The sequence below is a fragment of the Lepisosteus platostomus genome, chromosome 23 (genome assembly GCF_059453375.1).
Source record: "Lepisosteus platostomus isolate fLepPlt1 chromosome 23, fLepPlt1.hap1, whole genome shotgun sequence".
NCBI classification, from domain to species: domain Eukaryota; kingdom Metazoa; phylum Chordata; class Actinopteri; order Semionotiformes; family Lepisosteidae; genus Lepisosteus; species Lepisosteus platostomus.
Genome location: NC_142633.1, coordinates 6,381,907 through 6,409,455, shown reverse-complemented (window position 1 = coordinate 6,409,455; position 27,549 = coordinate 6,381,907). Strand labels below are relative to the sequence as shown.

The following is a 27,549-nucleotide window of genomic DNA, read 5'->3' as shown; positions in this document are numbered from 1 at the left end:
GTTATTGCATCTTTGTATTTATTTTTTATTTCTCAGCACAACACAAGAGGTGCCTTTGCCACAGCTAAAGGAAATCTTGATCCATAGGGCACACTCTCTGAGGTTTAGAGAGAAATGGATTTTCAGCTGGCATATGAATGAACAAACAAAACATGTAAAATAGTCCCCTTCCAGTATTCCTCTCAACAGCACAGACCTTGTCCAGAAACAGATAGACTGAGTCTAGGATAACCAATCAATGACAAAAACCCTGCTGTGATCATTGTCCAGGGTTTGATTCTGGAATGGGTCTCCTTTGAGTTTGCATGATTACCCCGTGTCCATGTGTGTTTTCTCTGGGTACTCACTATTGTTAAACATACAGAAAAGAATATTAAAGTATTGAAGTATTGGCTTTAGTATTAGCCATGCAGAACATTAAAGTGCCCCTTTTCCATTCAGCGGGTGCCTGAGCCGCTGTGTCCTATCTTCTGACAGTCGCCGTTGTGAATGTCTGTAGAGTGTATCTTATTTTTAGTACTATATTTTTGTATTATATTCCTTATTAATCAAACTCTAAGAGTATGTATCGGCTTGTCCCCTCCTCCCGCCCCTCTCTGTGTACAGTGGAGCCTCCTGTCCAGCCAGCACATGTCCACAGACATTCACAACAGCGACATATCATAAAACGTTTGCACATATAGTTAAATTATTCGTTGTTTTTCAGGAAGTTAAAAAAAAACACTTGAATTACTTATCCAGTCTCTCGAAATAAAGTTATTTTTCAAGCAATGCAACAAACGTCGGGCAATGTGTTTTTTTTAATCCAACATTGACAGCCACATCTTAAATCTTGTCAGTCAGGTCTTTTTTTCTCTATTTGAATTGTGGTTTACACATCGCACGACTTTAAAAGCTAGAAAGACATGTTTCGATTCACATTAGCTGGCGAGCCTTGTTAACAAAAAAACTAATAATAATGTAACATGACACTGTTTGTTCATGAACAAAGTTATACTGAGATTTCCTTAGATACGCGATTAAAAAAAAATAAAAATTTGAATCCCCGGCGGAACACATTCCATAAGAATCAGCGCTTTTACAGTATATATCGCCTTTAAAGGTGGCTTCTCAAAACGCTTTACAGGATAAAAACAACAAGAACAGCAACAACAACAATATTGTATTTCATTGCACTTTGAAAACCAAGTAATAACTTAACTATACGTGCAAACGTTTCATATGTTGCTGTTGTGAATGCCTGTGGAGTGTATCTTATTTGCCTTGAGTCCTGGTTATCTCTCTCCCCCTCCTCCCTCTCTCCCTCAATTCAATTCAAGGTGTTTTATTTGCATGACAGATGGGTACAATCAGTGTTGGGTATGTATATTTTGATATTTACACCCGGCGCGGCACCGAGGGAGCGTCTGCATTTATAACTTAGTTTTTAAAATTAGTCAAGCAATATGAAGCATCTCCTTTTACTTTTAAGTCCCTTAAATACATTGAGCACAGCTTTCTCACCACTTAAGATTGCTTTTTGATACCATCCTTACACAAAGCAGAAACTTTCCGATGACTTACAGTACAAGTGGAAAGATTACAGATTTTAATCGTCTCATCGTTATACGTTTTAGGAACGTTTCATCTAAACAAACACCACAAAACGATTCTCGACACCTACAGTAGTTCACTGCTTTAAATACATCGAATTAAGAAAGTTATGTGTAGCACTTTAGATCTTTTTTTCTGAACCAGGGAAAATCTGATCATGTTTCTCTATAACAATAATAAAAAACGTTATTTTACATATCACCTTTAAAAGTGGTAGTACCTTTTTTAGTACTATATTTTTGTATTATATTCCCTATTAATCAAACTCTTGGCTTGTCAGTCAGGTCTTTTTTCTCTATTTGAATTGTGGTTTACACATCGCACGACTTTAAAAGATAGAAAGACAGGTTTCGATTCACATTAGCTGGCGAGCCTTGTTAACAACAAAAAAACAGACAATACCCATGGAGGGGGAGGTCAAGCCAGAGAGTTTTTTACCCTCTGTCTAAAAACCCAAATAACCCGGGGCAGAGACTCCGGGGGGATCATTGCGTGGTACAGAGCGGAGCTCAATCAATTCTTATGGAATGTGTTTTCTTTCTTCTTTTTTTCAGCATGGAATAAACCTGTTACTTGATTCATATGGATGCCCGGTTCCGCCGGGGATTCAAAACATTTTTTTTAATCGGGTATCGAAGGGAATAGGCAGTATAACCCTGTTCATCCACAAACTGTGGCATGTTACATTGATTTGGGTGTCTCCTCTTGCCAGAAAGCTCTAAATTGCATTTTGAGCACGGTTTTTGACTTTTTTGGGCGCGGACAGCACATACAAGGGTTAATGAACCGCGCCAAGAAATTTAAAATAGTATTCTTCAGCTGTGAGGGTAGGAGTGGACCGCAGCAGGCATAATCAGCAAACCAGGAAAACAAAGAACAGGACAGGTGAGATGTGTATCCAGAAACCGAGTGATCAGAAAAAGGAAATGGTGTCTTTCCCTGGCATTAGCTCATCGGTATGGTGTAAGTTTACCCTTACTTCGTGCGACTGGAAAAGAATTCGTGATCGGATCAACGAAATGCTTCGTAGAAGGAGGCGATATTTTCCTCTAGTCTAACCACAAACAAAACATTCCTGTTAGACAAGAGGAATTGAAAAAAAAAACAATTTTGTCAATGGAAACCGGTGTGTGTGTCTCTCTCTGTTGGATGTCCCTCTCTCTCTGCGGAATGAATAAAAGCATTTTATTAAAAACGCGTTTGCGTTTGTCTGGTATTTACTTTGGTCCCTTTTAATTGTTTTTCGATCTACTGTATTGCTTTGAGATGCCACTTTTAAAGGTGACATGTAAAATACATTTTTTTTATTATTGTTATAGAGAAACATGATCAGATTTTCCCTGGTTCAGAAAAAAAGATCTAAAGTGCTACACATAACTTTCTTAATTCGATGTATTTAAAGCAGTGAACTACTGTAGGTGTAACATAACATTCAGAAATACAATCACGTATTTGACAAATATCGTCAAATACGTATTTGATAAAATTTCGTTTGATCCCAAAATCCCAAGAAATATAAATCTTAACGGGTAGAAAGCTATGCTGAAAGTTTATTAAGATACTTAGAAGACAAAGATACAGTATCAATTTATGTTGCATTAGCCTGATTATGATTAAAAAATACATATAATTAAACACGCGTTTGTGATTTAAATCAGAACACGATTTAAATCAATATAAATGTTTATATTGTAACGCATACTGTCCAGCCTCTATTTCTCTATAAAAAATTACTCTATTGCACACACACACACAATAGAAGCAGGAAGCAGAAGCAGGGACCGTTGTCAGAAGGGAAGAAGGTGACTATTCATTGTTATCAAAAATGACTTAGAATCGATCATGTTGTGATATTTTGAAATCTAAAAGTCAATTGATTGTCCATAATATCGCTATTCTATTTTTTCGAAGAAATGTTTGTTAAAAGTAGAGTCCAGCACCAGCTGGATTCGAACACACAACAAATGAGTTGGTAAGCAGGCACGTAGACCAGTAGGCTACAGGGGGAATTGCATGAAGACAGAGGCGAAACAGCCCTACATAGCCCTGTCGCAGTACACAAATATAATCATAACGTTATTAAATTCTTTAGATACGCGATTCCATATTATATTAGCAGAAAAGCTTAAAACTACCACTTTTTCACACGCTATTTCACATGCTAGTTAAATACTTCGATGCTTGAAATGTTTAGGGAGAAATGGAATACCGGTGTGTATTTTTCCTTTAAAGTACCGATTCCTGGAATCTGACTGGCTGACACCCTTCTGAAGTGGTTCCATAAAATCTGGTATACGGAAAAGAAAGCATTGATAAAAAAGCCTGGATTCTCATGTATCTCATACAAGTATCTTTTAATACAGTCTTTGCTGTGCTCTTGAGGATCCTTGTGATATTTTGAGCTCTAGTTGAATGATAAGTGTCGCATTTTAAATCATTTTCGTAGTTAGAAATTATGAAACGCCCTGTTAAAAGCAAGGGAGTTTTTAAGGGAAGTAAAACAAAATGCCTGACAAAGTATGGCTTGGACAGATTCCAAGTGCTTATACAAATGTGCTAAAGAAATTATACTTTGAGTATACAGCTTGTCCAATGTCATTCATTATTAATACTATTAGTAATATCTTCGGTAAAGGCTTTGATGCATAAATATTTCTGATAAAGGTAGGTTGTGTACTTTTGTCCAGCTGAGCAATCTTGCTTTCATAAAATATATACGCGATTCAATATTATATTCCCTTTTAATCAAATTCTAAAAGTATGCTTGTTGACTCCGGTATCTCTTTAGTTAAAGACTTCGATGCTTAAAATGTTTAGGGAGAAATGGAATACTGGTGTGTATTTTTTCTTTAAAGTACCAAGACCAGCCATATACTGTAAGTTTATGTTCCAAAATTAATATTGTTTATGGCCTTCACACACGTTACAGTATGCTCCTATTCTTTTTATGTTCAGCTACTAAGATTTCCCTTCAGTGGTAAAATTAAATATCTAGAACGGGCACAGCAAAGATGTTTACTGTAAGTCTTTCTACGACAGACCAACGGACCACGAGTGCCCCTGTCGGTCAACCAATCACATACTGCGGTGCCATGCGTCATCTTGCGTCACAATGCGCGACGCCACCTGCAGTACATGTCTGTAACGCGCACTTTGAATGGCTGCATCTGTAGACCCTATGTGGCACAGCAGAATCCCTTAAAGGGTAAGGACCAAAACTATAGTTCGAACATACTTTTGAATACAAAGTTTTTATAACAAACCCATGGGAAATAACACTATAATATTGTCTAAAACACAGTCTGAGGTCAAGGATATCAAGCAAATAGGATATCAGGATTTACAAGTTCAAATACAGGCATTAGACAAGTCCCTCCAAAACCAGATTTCAGCGATGTAACCCAAATATAGAGTCCCAAATCCCAAGACGAGCACTTCTCCATACGAAGGCATCTGTCACCATGAACGGATACAAGGCCATTCCCACGGGGTAAAACCAGGACCCAGAAAACCAGGAACTTCACAACCCAGGTAACTGGAGATAGATTCACAAAGAATTCTGGAACCAGAATAACCGGGAGCCTATGCCGAAGATCCACAACGAGAAAACCGAAAGGATAAGTACTGGAGTATGTCCGAGTTTACAAGCTGACACCAAGGATGTTACAAATCTGACAATGCCTGGCACTAAAAGCAGGGTAAAACCTTATATTCAAGGAAGCGACCAGTAAACCAATTCTGATTGGCCACCGCATAATCAGCAACACTCAAAGAGTGTTCTGACAATTAACACTTCCTGACAGAAGACTCTTAATCACTTATCCAGAACTTAACTAACCAAGGTAAACCGGAACATTATTTCATTATGTCTCAGACTTAGTATAACTCAGGAAACACCCCAGTTCCTTTCTTTCTTTTGAGCTCTCTGAGAACTGCGAATGCTGATAAGAGCCAGGTGTTAATTACTAGATTCCTAAGAGAGTTCAATAGTCACATCCAATAACCATAACAATCAAATAAAAAAATTAACATATAATCTTATCTTGAAATACTATAAAATCAAAGTAAAGATTAAATCAGCTGAAAATTCTTTTGCTTGTTCAAAAATGTATTATTAATATCACCTAAATGAATGCAGATTGTTTCCTTTTTCTAAAGCTGTACCGTCTTTTCCCACGAGCTGTGTATTATTTTTGTGTGCACCCATCCCTCGATTTATAATACCTGCTTTATGAATTTCAGGTATAGCTTAGCATATTTTCAGACCTATTTTTGGCTTTTGGGAAAAACAAACAAACCAGGAAGCAGTCCAAAGTCCATTACCAGGAGGTCCATCCGAGACTAACACAGGAACAAGGAAGTAGGAATTTGGAAGAGTAAAACCATAACAGAGCCGGGTGCTACGAGCCCTGGACCCAGATGGTCAGGACGCTGGGGAATAAGACCTGTCCTCGGGTTACCCGCGAGCCCAGGGAATAGGCAAACCTTGTGGAGCCCATCTTCCAATGCCAAGAACAGAGCTTCGGAGGCACAGGTTTAAATAATACACACGGAGCAAGGGGCAGGTGAAAGTAATAATCAAACTAAAATACAAAAAGAGTCAGAGCACACCCTAGAGGAGGGATGATGATCGTTACAATATTAAGCCTATGTGCGTTTTCCTCTATATCCTGGTGAGCCCTTCTTTCTAATAGAAAATGCTACTGATAAACCAAATCTGGTGTCTCTCTCAAAGATACTAGCTTGGGAGATCTATCTTAAAATAACTATTTTGGCTGTGGAACTGTTTTGCAGGTGCACAGAACACTTGCCTTGTCTTCAGCAAGAAACATCTTAACCTCAACTGTCTGACCAGGTTAGGACTTCAGCAGCAGACAATATGAGTGAGTATGTGGAGTCTTCTAGATTGGGTTGCCAATTTGACAGCTGCTCAGCGGTCATCTTGAACCTGGACTTGCTGTTGCAGTAATGCTTGAAAGAAGGGATGTCCCATCAAATGTCCCATCAAGGTCTTTTTAAAGTAGCAGCACCCGAACAACTGAGAGGTTACTAAGCCAGCTGGTTACTGGTTTAACCGCTTAAGAGCTGGGTTAGAGAACGTGGTAAGGCTTACGGTTTAGAAGTAAGTTTACTTACTTTAAAGTAAGCTTTAGCCATTGAAGGTTAATGATTACCATCTTACAGTAGCTATCACTAGACTTGATATGTTTATTAACCATTAAGTGCTGCTCCTAGAAAAGGAGCACAAGCACCACTTGTTTTAACTTTCGCTTCACTTCCTTAAATGTTTCCCTACTTGGTTCACACTGGCACACCACTGTTGCTCAATCTTCTTGCAGCTCAGAGAAGGAAGTCAGCGGTCACTTGTACCAGGAGCACCACCATACTCCTCTCCTTGAGAGCTCCCTCTCATTTTTTTGTGAAATGATTTTCTTGAATTCCTCCCCTGTTAGCCTCTTGCTAACCAATCTATTGGTGATGGACTGGATTGTGAGAGGATGTCATTTTCCACTGATAGCAGGTAACAATCGAAAACGTGTTATAATGGATGTATTTTTTTAGGTTGTCTGACCACTTCCTTAACTGTGATCTAAATCATAGAAGCATTACTGTGATGCAACCCATTGATCTTTCTGTCACGATTGTAGTCCCTCCTCCTTAAAGGCGCTCCGGGTCTTCCTCATTTGCCTTATTTCCCACACCTGCCCCCTGTTCCAGTCTCCTTCCGTCTAATCTTTTGTTTGGATGGATCACCCGGCCATGGACTTTCACTCAGTTTTGGATTTTCCTTTGGATTTCTTCTAGGATTCTTTGCCTCGGCCACACCTCCCCGGATCACCAGCACTCTATGGACACACCCCCCTGTTTTTATTCCCTTCTCCTGCATGACTTTTCCCCCTGTGTTTTCTCACTATTCCGGATTAAAAGAACTGGTCTTACACTTTCAATATTGAATGTATTCATAGGTGTTTTGTTTGGTGTGGAGAGCTCAGGATTGGCCCAGTTAACTTCAAAGAAAGCTTCTATTATCATGCTAAACATGTCGGAAATCTGAAAGGCTTCTCTCGCATCCTGTTCAGCCCGACCGGGATGATTTTTGCAGTCCTATGCAGGGTCTCCTCCAGTGAATCCGATGAAGACTGGCTGAAATGAAAAAAATTGGCAAAGGAGAATGGGATCAGTTTCATTCCCTCTTCATCCATCCAGAAGGCAGCCTCTGAGATGTGGTAAAAAGTGGTGAATTTTACATCAGTCCCCCACCTGAGAATGAGTACTTGTTCTGGAGGTACAGGGTTGCTACGAAGATCGGAACTGGAGGGTGGCAATTGCCTTTTCTGCTCCTTGACCCTGAGGGTATCCTGTATGCTGTGACGTCAGAAGAGAAGCTGGTTAAACGAAAACCTCCCACTCAAAAGGATTCTGACTGGCTCACTCATGCTGAAACTGTTGGAACTGGAGGCTGGGCAGAACTTGCCTATTTCATGGCCTACTCTCCTGTTGGCAATCTGTGGTATGTCTCCAAGGATGATGGGAAGATCTACTCTGCTCCACTGCCAAAGTTTGCCACCGATAACTGGCTTGAAAGAGCCCAGATACTCATTGGGTACAATCCCAATGAGTGCATTGGGTTCTCACTGGCATTGGGTACAATCACTACCAGATACTCACCTTCACGCAAGATAAAACCATTAGCAAAATCTTAAGCAAATGTGTAATGTGTTATTTATAAACAGAATTTGGGGATAGGTGTTTAATCTTTTAACAGTGTCAATACTGTTTCAGGAATTGTATTTAAGAAATTGAGAAAAGGGGTAATATTTGCTTGAAATATGTACAATTATTATAAATAATTGCAGCTCTGTTTATAATTAAAATGTATATACAGAATTAGATTCAACATATGGAAACATATGTACATAAATCTAAATATACTTACAGTATACATACTGTACATACGGATGTTGGTGAAAAGAAGAGCTGTTTATTCGCACAGGGTCTTTTTCACTCTCCTGCTTCTCCACTGTTTCTCCCTTCCGATATCCGTGACAACGACTCCTTATTAAGACTTTCGTTATTGCTTACATTCGCAAAACAAGACATTCGACTTCCATTTTTACTACATTTAAGACATGAGCTCTAGTTTTCCACTGACCTACAGTATAGATGCCCCCTAGTATGTTTCCACTTGCCAGAGTTAAGAAGCTAAAAGACAAGCTTTTATAAAATGTATAACATTCCTTCCCACATGAGGAGATAAAAGTCTTAAAAATAAAAGTAATAATATCTCAGGAAAACTTTGAAATGATTTCAAAGGTACCTGTAATCAAGTCAATCTCACTTCAGGAGAACTGATTTACATATTAGTTATGTGTCCTGGCAGGTGGAAGAATTTAGAGAGAAGCCTGGCTTGTTTTTGCATGTGAAATTAGTGTGTGAAAAGTATAAAGTCTAAGCTGATAACAGACATTCACAATCAGAGAGGCTTCCACATTGAAGGATTCATCACCTGGATATTACTAAGAAAACAAATATTTGTATAGCCAACTGTTGTATATTTACCACAGTTACCAGTTCTAAATTTGGTATTTATTTTCAAACTATCTACTACTTAAACAGCTATTAACAATTGAGAAAAGTAATTAATTACTCTGAGGGTTTCAGTTTTTGTCATCCAAACATTTTGTCATCCTAACCAGTTCATCCAATTCAGGGTGAAACGAGAAAAGAGAACAATGCAGAATACACCCTGGGCGAGACACCAGTCCATCTCTGGGCATACACAGACACAAACACCCACACCAGGGCCAGGACTGTGGAAAAAAAAACAGAGCATCTGGAGAAAACCTATATGAACATGGGGAGAACATACAAACTCCACACAGGTGGCACCCTATATTAACCACTCCGCCACTGTGCCACACAGTATGCCACACTTGCTGATCTAAAAAATCACGCAACTGTACAGTACATGTATCGAGAGAGACAGTAACCATCAAACCAAATCACAAAAATATGGAGCAGTTGTCCACATATATACATAAAATATAGTTTTAAACATTTGAAGGTATTGTCACAGTGAAGATCCAAACATTAACAAGTCAGATATGAATTTTAATAACTCATACAATAAATGCAATGCATGGTCACCGCGAAGCAATACTGTATTCTTTTATTTGTCACGTCTCACAACACATCCAGCTTTCGTGTTATTTCATATACCTGAGAACAAAATGGTCCTGGACAAAAAAAATCCAATTAAATGTAGTTTATATTAAGCCATTTGTTTTTCAATATAAAGCTTTAGATTTAAAAAAATATTTTTTTGCACTTTTTAAAAACAATCTACTTACCAGAACAGTGTGTAAAATGAGGATGACTTGAAGTCAGTTCAGTGTGTTTTGATTTCCCAAAATGATATCCATTTCAATGCTTTTCTAACTCATTGCTTTGCCATGGTATTTCCACACAAAAGCAATGATCCAGTAAATTTAAAAGAGCTTGCAGCTCTGGCTGTTATATCAGTAGGTTCTGTAAAGGATAATGTTCATTATGTTACCCCACTATTATTATTACATAATGTGCCTTTAATTAGCAATGTACACTTCTGTTGAACAGTTTGTACAATTTCCATACTAAGGAAGAATTATGAGCACTGCCTTTTTGTGTTTTTAAAATTGAAATTTGGAAAAAAAACATAGAGGCAAAGAACTGTTTGACAAAGTCACATTACATACACATACAGTACAGAACACATACTGTACTACGTAATTGCAAGCATAAGCTTAAAAGAAATCTTCCCCTGATTCCACAATCTTGTGTCAACGTTTTTGGCATAGTGGACATGTTGTGTGGAATGAGACCATTCGTACCCAGTCCATAGATTGGACATGCACAGACTGTGTGTAAGTGCTGATCTTAAATGGAAAGGTTACTGTTAGATTTTTTTGTTTAAATGTATAAAACCCTCACATGGCTTTGGTAAAGTTTATAATTAAGCTACTTCATTTGTTTCAAAATTGTCCACTTCTTTTAAAAGATATGAGCAAGTCTCTTTAAGGGAGGAGGCCCCTTGGAAAGAAGGAGCTACAGTATAAGAGGGACTGGGAGAGGGCAGTAGAGGGATGGTGCCTTGCTGTCAAGGTGGGCTGAGGTGCTTTAGTGAGGCTTTTTTTGATGATCAGTTTGAAGGCAATAAATCCAGTTTTGTTTGCGTTTGAAGACTGCTGTTTTGGGAGTGTATTTTTTTAAGCCAAACCTAGTTGCTTGGCCAGTGACATTCCCTGCAAATAAAGCCTCATAATATTTTGTTACCCCAGCGCTTGGCCTGTTTACCAAAACAATTGATATTGACAAAACCCATCTGCTGTGTGATGTCTTAAATTAACACTTACTGTAGAATGCACTTTATATATACTGTATATTGTAATGACTAGGGGTTTGTTCAGGATAAAGGACAAGAGGAGACAGTGTAGGCACACAAGCACCTGCCTTTATTCTCTTTTTCAAAACCAAAAACCCACACCAGGATTTACACACACATTAGGGGACAGACGGAACTTATGGGACACTAAGCTTCAGAGAACACTTTAGTTAACACAGATCTATTTACCGGTGCCAAAAACACCAAAGGGGATGACTTTGTGCCGCATATGATGCCAAGCCCAGAGGTAGATTAAAGAGTGGAAATTTTAGAGTTTAGTAACATGGAGGAAAACGGTCAACCTGGAGCCTGAGACACGGTTAGCAGCAGGTCAGGAATAAGTAGATAAAACACCATTTGACTGCAACTGATAGGATGAAAAAAGGCATGGAGACCCAGCAGGTGAGGTTAGGGCAGCTCAGAGGTCCTTTCACCCGAATGCTGTGTAACTTCACTGATGACCTCTGAAACAGCTCAGAAACAACAAAAGAAGATTTTAGTGCCTTCAAAGGTATCTTCTCAAAGTGCATTACAGGAAAAGCAAAAGAAAGCAAAAACAAATATAGAAGATAACAAAATCAGTATAAAGAAAGGAGCAGATACTGACATCGATTGCGTTTAAAAGCTTTCTGAAGAAGAAGGTTTTGACTGGATTTGAATGTGTTCAGGTAGGTGACTCTCTGATTTGGAGATAGTATTCTAGAGCTTTGGGGCGCAGCCGAAGAGAAGAGAAGGACTTATCACCCAGAGTCTAGTCTAGCTTGGGGGACAAACAGGAGATCAGAATCAGATGAACAAAGCGAAGTGGGGACAAGGAGGGTAATACGTCAGAAACACACTGAGGTGCCAAGCCATGTAGAGCTTTATAGGTGATCATAAAGATTTTCAAGTCAATATGATACCTTACAGGAAGCCAGTGCAAGGACTCCAGGACAGGAGTAATGTGATCACTTGCGCATGGTCTGGTCAGGATCCTTGCAGCTGAATTCTGGACATACTGGAGTTAAATGCTTTTTTTCTAAACAAGTGAGATGATGCCTTTTCAGCCCACTGAGCTCATTTGTTTCTGCTACTTCCTAGAAGGGGGATGTGAGTTCTCTGAATTTTACTACCAACTGATCTCATCTCTTACATTTTTAAGTGCATTCCAGTGCCTCTGGCAAAGTTACTCAATCCTTAAAGATCTCATAATGCTGGCTTTGTTCCACTTAAACACCTTATATTAAAGACGAAATTCTTTATGATCTTCATTCCACTTTATTTTTGAAAACATATTAAGCACCTTTTTCTACCTGTGTAGTTTCAGACAGAGAATGCAAAAATATATTTGAATGCATTCATCGAACAGAAAACACTGTTTAATCTAAGAATTAGCTAGTTTTATGATCATTTGGACCTAGGTTAGGAGCAAGCCGAACCTCCTTGCTTTGACACCGACCCCGTGCGAACGAGATCGGGACGGATCTTTATCAGACCAGCAGCCAATCTTTTTCTCAATCTGCTCACTAGGCAGGTTATTTAAGGCAGCTTTGTCTGCAAGATCAATGTTCCGACTTTGAGCTACCTGAGTGAATGTGCCTACTTGATCTAGGCACATAAACCATCCTTTTCCCAGTCATTTTGTGAGCACTGATCCAGCAGAGACAAGCCCTCATTCCGGCAAACTACTGCCAGCTTTCCGAAGTCATAATCCACTGATCTCTGCCTTTTTCCAACTAGCTCAGCTGAACTGTACTTTAGCTTTTGATTTAATATACTGTTTCAAAATTGTGCATACGTGTATCTTTTGTGTGTTTTATTATGCAGTCCCTTGAGATTATGTACCCTTAAACATTCTGTATTAAATACTACTACTTAATAATAATTGTTGTTTTAAAAATCCTCTGCAACTAACCATGTACAATATAAACACTGATTTCATCATCATTTAAGATGATCATCTTGGGATCTTGGCAACTTAAACTTAAACAGGTATTCTTAAACTTCATTTCTACTTAAATTCAGCTGTTATTATTGTATAATAGTACAATAGTATGACCTTCTCAAAAGGAATAGAAAAATATTTTTAAAACAATTTGGTAAAAGTTAATGTATGCCTTGCACTACCCTTTGTATAAAATGGTTAATAATTTGACAGGATATTCTTCTTGAGAATTCTGAGGTTGTCCCTTTTATATTTCAAAATGAGCATTTTTGATAGATCATTTATTATTGCTCAATGTAAAAAGCATTATAATTAAGGGAAACAAGCCAAGGCTGAACACAGAACTTCAGCAGCAGGTGAAATTTCACATTGGTGGCTCTGAAAATTCAACAAAAATATATTTGCATATATACAGGTAATTCAGATGTATATACAGTAGTAGGTATATTTACATCAAACCATGAACAGACATAAAAAAACTTTATATTAGTGGTGATTTAAAAGAAAAGGTTATTCAAACTCATGCAATGCTTAGCAGAGGCACAATGACAGACAGCTTTAATTATCCAGCTGTGTTGCCTTAGAGGATAACTGGAATAGTGACAAATAAAGGTTCAACTGTTCAGTCCAGTTCTAACAATTATGAACAAGCTGGATAAAATATAACCAGATAGCTTAGTACTTGAGCTTTAACTCGCCAGGCTGAGGAGATAACTGTTGCTTGAAAATTAGCACTGTTGCAATCTCCCTCACTTCAGATGAATGAGCGGAGCCAATTCTGAGAAATTGCTGATGTTGGGGAGGAGGGAGGGAACCTACTGTATAAAAGGTGAGTGCCGTGCTTTTTCAGCCAGTGGGCTTTCACAGCAGGGAAGCAGATTAAAATTTGACCTCCACCCAAAGTTCTGTTCAATAACAATTTAATCCCATCCTGACAAAGCAAACGGAGAAACACACCTTTTCTGCTCTTGAGCCTTCTTCAGGTGCGGGGGACCCGATCAGGTTGGTAATAAGAAGATGTTGTGAATCTCTTTGTTGCAAACCGTGCTTTGTCTCTCTGGTTTTCCTGTCAGTGTGGGCAATCTGTTTGTTAAGGGAAAATATGATGGAAAACATTTGTTTTATGGAACATTGGTGATGAAATCTTTTAGTTTTGATCTGGAAGATATCGTAATGAAAAGAAAAGGCAGGATACACCCTGGACAGGACACCAGGTCATCGCAGGACACACACCCACTCACACCAGGGAGGGACATTTTTTCTAACTGCACCAGGAGAAAACTCACATAAATGCAAAAAGAACATTCAAACTCCACACAGACAGCACTCAAGATCCAGAATTGAACCGAGGCTCCCAGTGCCACAAGGCAGCAATGCTAACCTCCTGAACCACAGCGTTGCCCACTAACCACATGCTGAAAAATAGTAAAGAGAAAGACATTGTTTTGGCTGTTGAGCTTTCTTCAGGTGTGACAAGTTTTTGCTGGTCATTTCAGAATATACGTGTTGATACATAAATGCATTGAAATATTGTTATACTGTATGTGTGTGATGCATCAGCTTTAGAGAGGTCTATAATGGCAGCCGACTTGCCACTAGAGGCAGCTAAAGGTTCTAACATGCCTGTAGATAGTCATAGTGTTGCTTACATTGTTAATAATTCGTTAATTGGTAAAGGGTGTAGAAACATATCTGTTTTCCCTGCAATGGAATGGTATCCCATCCAGGGTGTATCCCACCTTGTGACTGTTGCTTACAAGGAAAGTCTCTGGCTTCCTTGTGACCCTGTTCTGAATGAAGTATTTTGAAAACGGATGGATGCAGAAAGGTTTTAGTTTGCTCAAAAACAGGGTTTAGTGGTAGTTTGGTTTTTTGGTGAACAGCTTTTTGTGCTCGCTAGATTGTGTCCTGTAAGGTACTAGGATCAGGCTTGAAGGTTGTAAAGCTACAGTCCACCAATATCTGGAGCATACAGTTGAATTTATTAGTTCTTCAATAAGCATGATTTCCTCAATGTTCTATTCCAGGTCATGCAATGTGGAAGAGGTTTTCTTTCTATAAAAAGAAATATGACATGATGTAAAAACATGTAATGTTTGTGTATACAAATCATTTATTATAATGTATGAATATTATTAATCAAAGATTGATTATTCAAACTGAACACTTAGAGGTGACAGAGGTTAAATTTTAAAAACAAGTATTCACTGAATTGAGTCTAAACAAAGTTTGCGTAACACAGCACATGTGCCACATATCTTGAATTTACTTTTCTTCTTGCAACAATCTCAAATATACCCAGCAGATATGTCACTGTGCAGCTCATAGCTCAGCAGTGTGAGCCTGGCCAGTACCTGGGTGGGAGACTCCTGGGAAAGCTAAGGCTGCTGCTGGAAGAGGTGTTTGTGGGTCCAGTAGGGAGGTGGGGGTGTGTTTCTGTTCACTTGTTTTGCCTTCCCTGCACTGCACCTGCCTTTACCTCAATTCTGTCTTTTAAAATCTCATTTTGTCTATATTCCCTTAAATTTAGCTTTTAGTCATTTTCCCCTGCAAATAAAGCCTCATATCATCTAGTTACTCCAGCGATTGGTCTGTTTACCATAACAGTTGATATTGACAAAACCCATCTGGTGTGTGATGTCTTAAATTAAAACCTAGAATGCACTTGTATACATACTGTATATATACATGTGTTAATCATAGATGTAACATTCATTATTGTAAGTTGTGGGGTTTTATAGGAAATATGTTCCTGCAGATAAGAAATAAAATTATTTTGGTTGTTGAATATTTTTTGTATAACACAAACATTGTTCATGGACTTTTTCATATAGTATTGTTAAAGTAACATGTTCTTATAAGATGGGGAGATTTATAAGTTCATGCAAGGGAATAAGAAGTCTTAAAATAACTACGTATTTTGGTTCTTGAATTCTGTTTTTGCAGAAACGCACTTTACCTCATCTTCAGCAAGAAACATCTTAAAACACAAACCGTGTCCCATCACCCTCACAGGACTTCAGCATCAGGCAATATGAGTGAGTATATTGAGAACTGATAGTGAGCTCACGGGTGGAGACTCAGCTGTCAACAACTCAATTGATCATGAAACTCGACTTGGTGTCGCAGTCACACTTTAATCCTGTTCCTGGAAGGTTGGTGTGTCTGCAGGTATTCAAGGTCTATGTATTCTCAACCATGTGTGATCAGGCTAAAGCTTCAGCACTAGACAATATGAGTGAGTGTGCTGAAAAACAATGCTGTTTTGCAGATCTGCTGTTTGGCTACCTGAGGTATCATCAGCTCCTAGACTGATTCAGTGTCAGGAATCAGATGTAAGCTGCTCAGCAGAGTCTTGAAACTGGACTCAGTATTGCAGTAACACTCTAAAGCAGGGGTGTCCGATCCTGGTCCTGGAGGATCGGTAGGTCTGCAGGTTAAGGTCTATTTAAAGCAGCAGCACCTGGAGAGCTGAGAGAAGCAGTTAAATTGACCTAGTTAAACAAGTAACCAGCTGCTTTAGCTCTTTAAGAGCCAAGTTGTAGTGCAACCTCACAGACACACCAGCCCTCCAGGATGAGGATTGTTCATTGCTGCTTTGAAGATTCAATTATAATCCCTTCAATCAGACACAAGTTTCCTGTGATGGAGTCTGCTAGCAGAATCTGTATGTTGCTCTGTACCCATATAGTGGTTTAGAAGATGAAGGCAAGGTAGGCACTCCAAAGGGCAACCAATACCAGGTCAAGAGCAGAGGGTTCTGGAGGGTTTAAGTGTTGTGAGAGGAGGAAGGTGCGCTGATTGATGGAGTGTCATGGTTGGCTGATTGGCAGGAGCGGTGTCGTTTGGCAGAAGTGCTCAGGGCTGGAGTGTAATTAGTACGAGTGCGCTTTCATTTGGGAATGTGGTGGGATGAGGGCGTGACATAAGTACAGATGTTTGTCTGAACCAGTTTCAACACTTTTGTACATAAATACTGTATCACAAACCTTTGGAACCTTTTAGTTTAGAAGGAAAACAAAATTCTAATACTCATAAGCTGAATCTTGAGTGAATGGTTGCAGTAACGGGGATGACCATACTTATTAAGCACTTTGTGCAACGTTAAGCTTTTCACTAAGTTCACACTGGTAGCACAGACAGTGTCACTCATTGTTCTTGTAGTGCTTAATCATACTGAATTTTTGCTTTGAGCCGATTGCCTCTTTAGGTCTTCTACTATCAGCATCACCACACTTCTGACCCTGACTGCTGATTCTGCTCATTCTGGTTTCACTGCCTACGTAACTGCCAGTTGTGTGCCAGTTGTGTGGGTTGGTCGCCTTGTTCTCCTTGTTCTCTAGAGCTTGGCACAATCAAGCAAAAACCAGACAAAATCCAAAATCCAAAGCTTCAGTTACAGACCTACTTTTAGAATTGTATCAAATTGTATCGAGTTGAATTTGTTGGTCAAACCCTGGTTAGTACTGAAAACCTGTAACTGTATTCCTGATCTAGGAAGGGATGATGTTTAATGAAGATTTATAATTGAACTTCATATTTTTTGAAGGTCTAGAATTTAAACGGTTTGAGCTGCAAGGTCACTCTCATCACAACAGCATCTCTATAGCTAGAGGGAATAGAGCAGGAGGATCTACTGCATTTAAGAGAAAAGCAGTGCCTCTGGGGTTTCTTTGGCACACTGGAATTGGGGTATGGAGAGGGCATACAGAATCTTGAGAATTTATTATGAAGCATTTGTGATCCAGAGATAGACCATCGCTTTTTGTTAAAAAACATGCTATCTGACCGAGTTTGCTCTCCTGAGAGTTCTTTACTGCATGTGTACTCAGATTACAGTCCAAGATCACCAGTTTTATCTGTTGATGTACTGATCTGTTGTGTGTGAGCATTTTATTAGGTGTGATGAATAGTAGTCTGAAACCTTTTTGCAAAGGCAGCAATCAGATGAAATCATATTTTTCAATATTTGATATATTTATATATTCATAGGTGTGTTCCTGTTTGGTGTGGAGAGCTCAGGATCTGCCCAGATGGGATTACCCCCAGTTGACTACAATGAACGTTATTATGACCATGCAAAACATGTTGGAAATCTAAAAGGTTTCTCCCACATTCTGTTCAGTCCGACCGGGATGATGTTCGCAGTCTGTAATGCAGACATCTATACAGGTTCTCTTCCAGTGAATCCGGATGAAGACTGGCTGACCACTAAAGCAAAGTGTGTTGGCAAAGGAGAATGGGATCAGTTTCACTCCCTCTTCTTCCATCCAGATGGCAGCCTCTATGCTGTGACAAAAAGTGGGGACTTTTACAAGGGTCCCCCTCCTGAGCATGAGTATGTGTCCTGGAGGTACAGGGCTGCTACAAAGATAGGAACTGGAGGGTGGCTTTTCCCTTCTCTGTTCTTTGACCCTGAGGGTATCCTGTATGCTGTGACATCAGAAGGGAAGCTGGTTAAAGGAAAACCTCCAAATGACCCGGACTATAAGTGGCATGACAATAGTGAGACTGTTGGAACTGAAGGCTGGGCAGAACTTACCCATTTCATGGCCTTCTCTCCTGATGGCAATCTGTGGTGTGTCTCCAAGAATGAAGGGAAGATCTACTCTGCCCCACCGCCAGAGTTTGCCACTGATAACTGGATTGGAAGAGCCCAGAACCTTGGCTTTGGATACAATCTCTACCAGATACTCGCCTTCACGCAAGATAAAACCATTAAAAAAATCTTAAGCTTGGATTTTGAAGTCAACATTGCACAGATTGTTTCCAATGTCCCTCTGACCGTTGGGCAACATGACTGTGACAACACTGCAGGCACTGTTCCCTACACTACCACTTTCCAGTAAGTTGATCACATTTGGTGCTTTTTGTGGTGCAAACTGACTTTCCTACACAGGGTGCACTCACCTCTTGGAAGCTTTAGTTTCCTAGTTTTGTATCCTCTTTGACCAATTGATTTCTAGCAGCTGGTCAGGTGACTGAGGAAGTAGGGCATTCCTCTATAGCTCTCTGAGGTCACATCTACCATCTTGCCTGAACCCATCTTCCTGGTAAGCCAGCATTAAGAGAGAAAATCTGTATTTCAAGGTCTCTTCAGACCACTATCTTATTTGAATGTCTAAATTGGAATGAAATTCCCTCACAAGCCTCTTGTTAAATTTTCATTCTCTTCCTCCCAAATTCCTATATATCCAGAGTTGGTAAGGCTCCAGCTCTGTTCTTAAGAGTTCAAGCATAGTTCCTGGATTCTTTCTTTAATATAATGTTTAATGTCTTTTACTAGTAATATTGTACATCTTGATCTGAAAGAATGGCAAAGGAAGCAGGTTGGCATGGTGGTGCAGTGGTTAGAATGAGTGTCAGTGCCCTGGGTTTAATTCCAGACCTGTGTGTAGCTTGTGAGTGGAGTCTGATTGTGTCTGAGTGTGCCCAGTGATGGACTGGAATCCCATCCAGGGCATATTGTGTGTTGGGATAGGCTCTGGCTCCCCTGAGATGGGTGGATATTTTATTTACCAAAGGAAACTATTGTATTTTCAACTGGCTAGGTTTTCTGAGACTCTTACTCTGGAAAGCTCCTTTTCCCATGAGCATGGATTTACTGTGGCAGTTGGGGCATCGACAACCTTCAAGGCTGGAATCCCAGTGATCGCGGAGAATGAAACTACAATCACCGTGGATGTCAGTACAAGTCGTACCTGGAGCTTTACAGAGACGGAAAGGAAACAGGTAAGTTAAGATAGAAAACCTGGATTACTGAGAGGGGTGTATATAAAGGTCTGTATATAATGAATTCAGATATGAAGCAGAGACAGATTGGGGATAGACAAAAATGTTTCAGCCCTGTGCCTGAACCTTTGATATTAGCTTTGGTCCTAACAAATGTCATTTTTGTTTTGTAAAAAGTACCTCCAGTTCTCAGCTCTCAGTGCATTTACCCATCATGTTCCCCTCTCTGCAACTCCCAGTCATTTGTGTGTCGGCTATTTCTACTCCTTTTTCCTCTGTTTACTCTCTGCACTCTTTTCCCATGATAGTATCTTCTATACATTATATTCTATACATTATGTATTTATGTAAATGAATAGCATCTCATCTACAGCTGGTAGAATACCATCACATAATGTTAACCTCTCTTAAGTGTGCCTTATACCTGTATCCCCTGCCTTTTCCAAGTCTATATTAAATATAAAGCTTAGTCCTCCGACAGCCCATGTAAACAGCTGAGTTAAATATTCAGTTGATTCACCTGATAGTATCCATCACTTATCTTCACCATACTAATCCACCAACAAATCCTGAACGTTCTTCCTTCTCCACAATGGACTCTACATAGATCACTGCCACTGATAACATGTTAAAATTGTTATTCCCCAATGTCTTGGTAATTCCATTTCCAGAATGGCAGTATGCTTTGCTGTTTTGTCTCTGAAGGTTGTAGAATCATCTACCTTGACCGCCACAGTGCCCCCTGGGAAGGCAGTGAGATTCAAGGCTGTTGTTCAGAAGAGAACCCTGGATGTTCCTTATACAGCAAAGGTGATCACAGTCTTTGGATATGAAACCACTATTACTGGAAGATGGATTGGAGCTTCAGTGTCCAGAGTGGGAATAAAGGAAGAAATCCTTGACCTCTCAAAGTAGCTCAGGCCGACACCTGTATGAAGAGTATTTTTCAGAATACATTATGGGTAATTGCTAAAAATGATGCAATTAATGCTTTGGGCTTTTCATACTCTGGTCTTTTGCAGCATACCATTTATCTGAAATATATATTCAAAAGTATTTTTTTGAGTATCTTGTGGTAGAAATCCTTTTCTTTACCTCTTACTTTTAATGAAATGCTGAATTTTCACAATTTTGAAGTATGACATGTATCGAATTCTTTCTTTTGGATGCTTAATCTGACTCTGATATATATTGTATTTCAGCAGCATCAATAAAATATTTGGCTGGTTAGTTATTGCATCTTTGTATTTATTTTTTATTTCTCAGCACAACACAAGAGGTGGCTTTGCCACAGCTAAAGGAAATCTTGATCCATAGGGCACACTCTCTGAGGTTTAGAGAGAAATGGATTTTCAGCTGGCATATGAATGAACAAACAAAACATGTAAAATAGTCCCCTTCCAGTATTCCTCTCAACAGCACAGACCTTGTCCAGAAACAGATAGACTGAGTCTAGGATAACCAATCAATGACAAAAACCCTGCTGTGATCATTGTCCAGGGTTTGATTCTGGAATGGGTCTCCTTTGAGTTTGCATGATTACCCCGTGTCCATGTGTGTTTTCTCTGGGTACCCACTATTGTTAAACATACAGAAAAGAATATTAAAGTATTGAAGTATTGGCTTTAGTATTAGCCATACAGAACATTAAAGTTCCCCTTTTCAATTCAGCGGGTGCCTGAGCCGCTGTGTCCTATCTTCTGACAGTCGCCGTTGTGAATGTCTGTAGAGTGTATCTTATTTTTAGTACTATATTTTTGTATTATATTCCCTATTAATCAAACTCTAAGAGTATGTATCGGCTTGTCCCCTCCTCCCGCCCCTCTCTGTGTACAGTGGAGCCTCCTGTCCAGCCAGCACATGTCCACAGACATTCACAACAGTGACATATCATAAAACGTTTGCACATATAGTTAAATTATTCGTTGTTTTTCAGGAAGTTAAAAAAAAACACTTGAATTACTTATCCAGTCTCTCGAAATAAAGTTATTTTTCAAGCAATGCAACAAACGTCGGGCAATGTGTTTTTTTTTAATCCAACATTGACAGCCACATCTTAAATCTTGTCAGTCAGGTCTTTTTTTCTCTATTTGAATTGTGGTTTACACATCGCACGACTTTAAAAGCTAGAAAGACATGTTTCGATTCACATTAGCTGGCGAGCCTTGTTAACAAAAAAACTAATAATAATGTAACATGACACTGTTTGTTCATGAACAAAGTTATACTGAGATTTCCTTAGATACGCGATTAAAAAAAAAAAAACAATTTGAATCCCCGGCGGAACACATTCCATAAGAATCAGCGCTTTTACAGTATATATCGCCTTTAAAGGTGGCTTCTCAAAACGCTTTACAGGATAAAAACAACAAGAACAGCAACAACAACAATATTGTATTTCATTGCACTTTGAAAACCAAGTAATAACTTAACTATATGTGCTAACGTTTCATATTGTAACGCTTACGGCCGACAAGCACTGGGTGTAAGAGCCGGCGTACCAGAGCGGGTGACGTCACCGCCCTTCCCTGTGATAGCAGGACCACAGCTACTGGGCTGTGGAGAGATCTCTCTTTAGCTCACGGGGCTAGGTCGCTGCAGAGAGACGCGGAAGTCCCGGGTTCGAGCCTCCAGTCGGGATGGGGCCGACCAGATGCGGCAAGGGCGCCCGCCTGAGCCTCCGTTGCGTTACAATATGTTGCTGTTGTGAATGCCTGTGAAGTGTATCTTATTTGCCTTGAGTCCTGGTTATCTTTCTCCCCCTCCTCCCTCTCTCCCTCAATTCAATTCAATTCAAGGTGTTTTATTTGCATGACAGATGGGTACAATCAGTGTTGGGTATGTATATTTTGATATTTACACCCTGCGCGGCACCGAGGGAGCGTCTGCATTTATAACTTAGTTTTTAAAATTAGTCAAGCAATATGAAGCATCTCCTTTTACTTTTAAGTCCCTTAAATACATTGAGCACAGCTTTCTCACCACTTAAGATTGCTTTTTGATACCATCCTTACACAAAGCAGAAACTTTCCGATGACTTACAGTACAAGTGGAAAGATTACAGATTTTAATCGTCTCATCGTTATACGTTTTAGGAACGTTTCATCTAAACAAACACCACAAAACGATTCTCGACACCTACAGTAGTTCACTGCTTTAAATACATCGAATTAAGAAAGTTATGTGTAGCACTTTAGATCTTTTTTTCTGAACCAGGGAAAATCTGATCATGTTTCTCTATAACAATAATAAAAAACGTTATTTTACATATCACCTTTAAAAGTGGTAGTACCTTTTTTAGTACTATATTTTTGTATTATATTCCCTATTAATCAAACTCTAAGAGTATGTATCGGCTTGTCAGTCAGGTCTTTTTTCTCTATTTGAATTGTGGTTTACACATCACACGACTTTAAAAGCTAGAAAGACAGGTTTCGATTCACATTAGCTGGCGAGCCTTGTTAACAAAAAAAAACAGACAATACCCATGGAGGGGGAGGTCAAGCCAGAGAGAGAGTTTTTTACCCTCTGTCTAAAAACCCAAATAACCCGGGTCAGAGACTCCGGGGGGATCATTGCGTGGTACAGAGCGGAGCTCAATCAATTCTTATGGAATGTGTTTTCTTTCTTCTTTTTTTCAGCATGGAATAAACCTGTTACTTGATTCATATGGATGCCCGGTTCCGCCGGGGATTCAAAACATTTTTTTTTAATCGGGTATCGAAGGGAATAGGCAGTATAACCCTGTTCATGCACAAACTGTGGCATGTTACATTGATTTGGGTGTCTCCTCTTGCCAGAAAGCTCTAAATTGCATTTTGAGCACGGTTTTTGACTTTTTTTGGGCGCGGACAGCACATACAAGGGTTAATGAACCGCGCCAAGAAATTTAAAATAGTATTCTTCAGCTGTGAGGGTAGGAGTGGACCGCAGCAGGCATAATCAGCAAACCAGGAAAACAAAGAACAGGACAGGTGAGATGTGTATCCAGAAACCGAGTGATCAGAAAAAGGAAATGGTGTCTTTCCCTGGCATTAGCTCATCGGTATGGTGTAAGTTTACCCTTACTTCGTGCGACTGGAAAAGAATTCGTGATCGGATCAACGAAATGCTTCGTAGAAGGAGGCGATATTTTCCTCTAGTCTAACCACAAACAAAACATTCCTGTTAGACAAGAGGAATTGAAAAAAAAAACAATTTTGTCAATGGAAACCGGTGTGTGTGTCTCTCTCTGTTGGATGTCCCTCTCTCTCTGCGGAATGAATAAAAGCATTTTATTAAAAACGCGTTTGCGTTTGTCTGGTATTTACTTTGGTCCCTTTTAATTGTTTTTCGATCTACTGTATTGCTTTGAGATGCCACTTTTAAAGGTGACATGTAAAATACATTTTTTTTATTATTGTTATAGAGAAACATGATCAGATTTTCCCTGGTTCAGAAAAAAAGATCTAAAGTGCTACACATAACTTTCTTAATTCGATGTATTTAAAGCAGTGAACTACTGTAGGTGTAACATAACATTCAGAAATACAATCACGTATTTGACAAATAAAAACGATTACAATGTAATCCTTCCACGTTTGATCCCAAAATCCCAAGAAATATAAATCTTAACGGGTAGAAAGCTATGCTGAAAGTTTATTAAGATACTTAGAAGACAAAGATACAGTATCAATTTATGTTGCATTAGCCTGATTATGATTAAAAAATACATATAATTAAACACGCGTTTGTGATTTAAATCAGAACACGATTTAAATCAATATAAATGTTTATATTGTAACGCATACTGTCCAGCCTCTATTTCTCTATAAAAATTTACTCTATTGCACACACACACAATAGAAGCAGGAAGCAGAAGCAGGGACCGTTGTCAGAAGGGAAGAAGGTGACTATTCATTGTTATCAAAAATGACAGAATCGATCATGTTGTGATATTTTGAAATATAAAAGTCAATTGATTGTCCATAATATCGCTATTCTATTTTTTCGAAGAAATGTTTGTGAAAAGAATAGTCCAGCACCAGCTGGATTTGAACACACAACCCATGAGTTGGTAAGCAGGCACGTAGACCAGTAGGCTATAGAGGGAATTGCATGAAGACAGAGGCGAAACAGCCCTACATAGCCCTGTCGCAGTACACAAATATAATCATAACGTTATTAAATTCTTTAGATACGCGATTCCATATTATATTAGCAGAAAAGCTTAAAACTACCACTTTTTCACACGCTATTTCACATGCTAGTTAAATACTTCGATGCTTGAAATGTTTAGGGAGAAATGGAATACCGGTGTGTATTTTACCTTTAAAGTACCGATTCCTGGAATCTGACTGGCTGACACCCTTCTGAAGTGGTTCCATAAAATCTGGAATACGGAAAAGAAAGCATTGATAAAAAAAGCCTGGATTCTCATGTATCTCATACAAGTATCTTTTAATACAGTCTTTGCTGTGCTCTTGAGGATCCTTGTGATATTTTGAGCTCTAGTTGAATGATAAGTGTCGCATTTTAAATCATTTTCGTAGTTAGAAATTATGAAACGCCCTGTTAAAAGCAAGGGAGTTTTTAAGGGAAGTAAAACAAAATGCCTGACAAAGTATGGCTTGGACAGATTCCAAGTGCTTATACAAATGTGCTAAAGAAATTATACTTTGAGTATACAGCTTGTCCAAAGTCATTCATTATTAATACTATTAGTAATATCTTCGGTAAAGGCTTTGATGCATAAATATTTCTGATAAAGGTAGGTTGTGTACTTTTGTCCAGCTGAGCAATCTTGCTTTCATAAAATATATACGCGATTCAATATTATATTCCCTTTTAATCAAATTCTAAAAGTATGCTTGTTGACTCCGGTATCTCTTTAGTTAAAGACTTCGATGCTTAAAATGTTTAGGGAGAAATGGAATACTGGTGTGTATTTTTTCTTTAAAGTACCAAGACCAGCCATATACTGTATGTTTATGTTCCAAAATTAATATTGTTTATGTCCTTCACACGCGTTACAGTATGCTCCTATTCTTTTTATGCTCAGCTACTAAGATTTCCCTTCAGTGGTAAAATTCAATATCTACAACGGGCACAGCAAAGACGTTTACTGTAAGTCTTTCTACGACAGACCAACGGACCACGAGTGCCCCTGTCGGTCAACCAATCACATACTGCGGTGCCATGCATCATCTTGCGTCACAATGCGCGACGCCACCTGCAGTACATGTCTGTAACGTGCACTTTGAATGGCTGCATCTGTAGACCCTATGTGGCACAGCAGAATCCCTTAAAGGGTAAGGACCAAAACTATAGTTCGAACATACTTTTGAATACAAAGTTTTTATAACAAACCCATGGGAAATAACACTATAATATTGTCTAAAACACAGTCTGAGGTCAAGGATATCAAGCAAATAGGATATCAGGATTTACAAGTTCAAATACAGGCATTAGACAAGTCCCTCCAAAACCAGACTTCAGCGATGTAACCCAAATATAGAGTCCCAAATCCCAAGACGAGCACTTCTCCATACGAAGGCATCTGTCACCATGAACGGATACAAGGCCATTCCCACGGGGTAAAACCAGGACCCAGAAAACCAGGAACTTCACAACCCAGGTAACTGGAGATAGATTCACAAAGAATTCTGGAACCAGAATAACCGGGAGCCTATGCCGAAGATCCACAACGAGAAAACCAAAAGGATAAGTACTGGAGTATGTCCGAGTTTACAAGCTGACACCAAGGATGTTACAAATCTGACAATGCCTGGCACTAAAAGCAGGGTAAAACCTTATATTCAAGGAAGCGACCAGTAAACCAATTCTGATTGGCCACCGCTTAATCAGCAACACTAAAAGAGTGTTCTGACAATTAACACTTCCTGACAGAAGACTCTTAATCATTTATCCAGAACTTAACTAACCAAGGTAAGCCGGAACATTATTTCATTATGTCTCAGACTTAGTATAACTCAGGAAACACCCCAGTTCCTTTCTTTCTTTTGAGCTCTCTGAGAACTGCGAATGCTGATAAGAGCCAGGTGTTAATTACTAGATTCCTAAGAGAGTTCAATAGTCACATCCAATAACCATAACAATCAAATAAAAAAATTAACATATAATCTTATCTTGAAATACTATAAGATCAAAGTAAAGATTAAATCAGCTGAAAATTCTTTTGCTTGTTCAAAAATGTATTATTAATATCACCTAAATGAATGCAGATTGTTTCCTTTTTCTAAAGCTGTACCGTCTTTTCCCACGAGCTGTGTATTATTTTTGTGTGCACCCATCCCTCGATTTATAATACCTGCTTTATGAATTTTAGGTATAGCTTAGCATATTTTCAGACCTATTTTTGGCTTTTGCGAAAAACAAACAAACCAGGAAGCAGTCCAAAGTCCATTACCAGGAGGTCCATCCGAGACTAACACAGGAACAAGGAAGTAGGAATTTGGAAGAGTAAAACCATAACAGAGCCGGGTGCTACAAGCCCTGGACCCAGATGGTCAGGACGCTGGGGAATAAGACCTGCCCTCGGGTTACCCGCGAGCCCAGGGAATAGGCAAACCTTGTGGAGCCCATCTTCCAATGCCAAGAACAGAGCTTCGGAGGCACAGGTTTAAATAATACACACGGAGCAAGGGGCAGGTGAAAGTAATAATCAAACTAAAATACAAAAAGGGTCAGAGCACACCCTAGAGGAGGGATGACGATCGTTACAATATTAAGCCTATGTGCGTTTTCCTCTATATCCTGGTGAGCCCTTCTTTCTAATAGAAAATGCTACTGATAAACCAAATCTGGTGTCTCTCTCAAAGATACTAGCTTGGGAGATCTATCTTAAAATAACTATTTTGGCTGTGGAACTGTTTTGCAG

The 27,549-nt window shown here is 39.1% G+C and overlaps 1 protein-coding gene across 3 annotated transcripts; it reads left to right on the top strand.

The window, feature by feature from the left end:
* The first annotated feature begins 3,343 nt into the window (after nucleotides 1-3,343).
* LOC148641930 (uncharacterized) lies at nucleotides 3,344-20,900 on the top strand. 3 transcript variants are annotated; one of them, XM_088617052.1, is made up of 7 exons: nucleotides 3,356-3,395; nucleotides 6,388-6,476; nucleotides 13,697-13,767; nucleotides 15,885-15,976; nucleotides 17,931-18,783; nucleotides 19,490-19,670; nucleotides 20,376-20,900. In XM_088617052.1, the coding sequence occupies exons 4-7, from the start codon at nucleotides 15,973-15,975 to the stop codon at nucleotides 20,583-20,585; spliced, it is 1,248 nt and encodes a 415-aa protein (XP_088473178.1). In that variant the 5' UTR covers nucleotides 3,356-3,395; nucleotides 6,388-6,476; nucleotides 13,697-13,767; nucleotides 15,885-15,972; the 3' UTR covers nucleotides 20,586-20,900. The 3 variants fall into 3 exon arrangements, with proteins under 3 accessions (XP_088473177.1, XP_088473178.1, XP_088473176.1); XM_088617051.1 differs by lacking the exon at nucleotides 13,697-13,767 and having other exon boundaries at nucleotides 3,344-3,395; XM_088617050.1 differs by lacking the exons at nucleotides 3,356-3,395; nucleotides 6,388-6,476; nucleotides 13,697-13,767 and adding an exon at nucleotides 13,779-13,940.
* Nucleotides 20,901-27,549: the final 6,649 nt, after the last annotated feature.